The sequence below is a fragment of the Gavialis gangeticus genome, unplaced genomic scaffold (genome assembly GCF_001723915.1).
Source record: "Gavialis gangeticus isolate Ggan-Ray unplaced genomic scaffold, GavGan_comp1, whole genome shotgun sequence".
NCBI classification, from domain to species: Eukaryota; Metazoa; Chordata; order Crocodylia; family Gavialidae; genus Gavialis; species Gavialis gangeticus.
Window position 1 is genome coordinate 15020112 of NW_017729015.1, and position 2587 is coordinate 15022698.

The window sequence follows — 2587 nt, forward strand, 5'->3', positions numbered from 1 at the left end:
GAGCGCTGCAAGGAGTGACCAGGAACAACGGTCACAAGCTGGCGGAGGGAAGGTTTAAGTTGGACATCAGGAGGCGCTACTTCATGGTCAGGGCGGCTAGGGTCTGGAACCAGCTTCCAAGTGAGGTGGTGCAGGCTCCCACCCTGGGGGTTTTTAAGAGGAGGTTGGATGACCACCTTATTGGGGTCATTTGACCCCAGTGCTCTTCTGGCCATGGCAGGGGGTCCGACTAGATGATCTGCTCAGGTCCCTTCCGACCCTAGAAACTATGAAACTATGAAATACTGGGTGCAACACATTACTACAGACTGCGAGCCATCACATTTATCAGCCTGATCTGGAAGCAGCCAGGCATTTTATCATTGCAGCCTCAACCCGTGCCATTTATTACTATGTTAGAAGGCACTGCAAAGTAACACCTGTTTGAAACCCTTCATTTCACCACTGTTGGTAGGGCTAACATACACGGAGGCTCTCCTACCTCTCCCCAAGCATAGGTTGCATCAACCCGGACTCTCCTTTTTCATAAAGACCATGCTAGCATTTGTCTGCAACTCATCTGCTGACAAAGCCACGCTTGCTTTAAAGCAGTGTCTCTCAGCTCATGGATCACAACCCAAAAACTGGGTCGCAAGAATATATGAAAGGGTCACGATCAAAACTTTAAAAATGTATTCTCTTTTAAAAGAGAAAAACCATGGGAAACTGTGGCTTTTCCCTTGCAGGTTGGCAGAGTTTTAGCCTACAAGGCGCTGCTTTGGGCCTCCCCTGCCCCATACACCCATCCCCTGCCCCACACACTGGGGGGCTGGGGCCAGTGGGTCAGGAGTGAGGGGCACTGGGTCAGGACTGGCCAATGTTTACAAGTGGGTACAAAAAAAGTTGGGGAAAAAAAAAGTCACTGCTTTAGAGAGACAGGGTGTTCCAAGCCAAACTGTTTCCTGACAGTGCTCCAATAATGGATTTATAGTAAGGATCTATCCCTCCTCAGTGGGGATGAGGATTTGGTACTTTCTAGCTCCTTTCCTTGCTTGGATCTGAATACAAGTCAGTCATGCTCCTCACCTGGGTCTGGATGTCATCACCTGTCACAATGTTGCCTACAGCTCGCAAGGCTGGGGAAGCCACTTTATAGTCGTTGTGCCTGTAGGAAGAGTGAGAGGGTTAAACTCCAGTCATCTTCCATGCACTAAGAATCCCACCTCCTCCTCTGCTACCAGACAAATACCCACAAGCAGCAAAACTCATTCAAACCCCACAGACAGTCCTTGCTCATGCAGAGAAGAGGACAGCTTTATCCATTAGAAAGAAGCTCTAGCATAAGTGGTTTCCTTTTCACCTGCAAGTCATTATTAAGTCTGCACCTTCTTGTATGCCCCTTCCTAATGTAGTGGCATTCGGTTAATGGTCCAATCAGAACACTTTGCTATTTGCATCCAAAACCCCTTTGAAAGTCTGCCTACTCTACAAAGCCTTCACTTTGCAATGCACAGGCTTTGAACTGATCACCACAAACAGATCACAAGTAGCATACTGAATTACTGGTCAACCGTATGGAAAACCTTACTCATTTTTTTGATAGGTATTTTTGTCCTTATACTCCAATCTTTCCTTTACTTTATAAAAATATCTGTAAACAAATTGTAAAAGCATTAAAAGAACACAGGCTCATTGCATTGCCTGGCATGAACCACATCCTACATACCTATATGTATAAATCCTGACCCTGAGCGCAAGGATGAAGCTAGTGCATTAGACTAGAAATATCCCCTGGACCACATGAAACTTTCTTCTGCATAAGAACGAACACCGGGGTGTAGTCCCCAAATGGCAGATGCTCCCACACACCATCGTTACTATATCATCCTGTTAGTGCTGTAAGAGTTTTACCTCCATAAACAAAAGGTATACCAGAATAAGCCAACACCCATATTCACACAGGCGGTTCAATTAGGTCTTTGCCCCAGATACTCACATTAACAGCTCCACCAGTCGTCGGCACACTCCAGAGTCTATTACTGCTTGGATCTTCTCATTGGGGCCATCTGATAAGTAGGAGAGTGCCCAGCATGCATCTGCCAGCAAGTCAGAGTCGCTGCTGAATAATAATCTGGACAATACTGGCAAGCAGGGAGACACCTATAAAGGAGTCACCATCCCCCCCACCCCAAAGAAAAGAGTTAGAAAGATTTCTGGACAAAAAGCCCCGTAGCTTTGTGTGCAGATAAGACCTAGCTGTGCTGACTGGCACAGAGAGGGGAGAACAGTGACCCAGAAGCCATTACTTGGATTAATGCAAGAATCATATTGGGATTTTCACACCGTCACAGAGTCCAGAAACAGTACAGAACCATTTTGAAACCCAGACTGGTGATCAGTTATGGATGTAGGATCTTAGCTATACTGTTCATTGGCCAGCTCAGACAAGTAGCCAGAGCTGCTGATGTTATACTGCATCTCTGACTGCAGCTTTTCTGTGTGGTTCATGTAGCTTTAGCCTCTTCAGCTACAAGGTACAACAGAAATTTAAACACCAAGCCAAGATAAGGGGCCAGCTCATCCCAAGAGGTTAGAGGATACAGCAGCA

At 46.4% G+C, this 2587-nt stretch overlaps 1 protein-coding gene across 1 annotated transcript in view; it reads right to left on the minus strand.

Annotated features, from left to right (window-relative positions):
* Nucleotides 1-2587, minus strand: part of KPNA6 (karyopherin subunit alpha 6) — a 50212-nt gene that overhangs the window by 8537 nt on the left and 39088 nt on the right. The window contains exons 9-10 of the mRNA XM_019512296.1: nt 1976-2139; nt 1066-1144 (exon numbers count right to left, since the gene is read on the minus strand). Coding sequence (XP_019367841.1) covers nt 1066-1144; nt 1976-2139 — 243 coding nt within the window. The remainder of the gene's footprint in view (nt 1-1065; nt 1145-1975; nt 2140-2587) is intronic.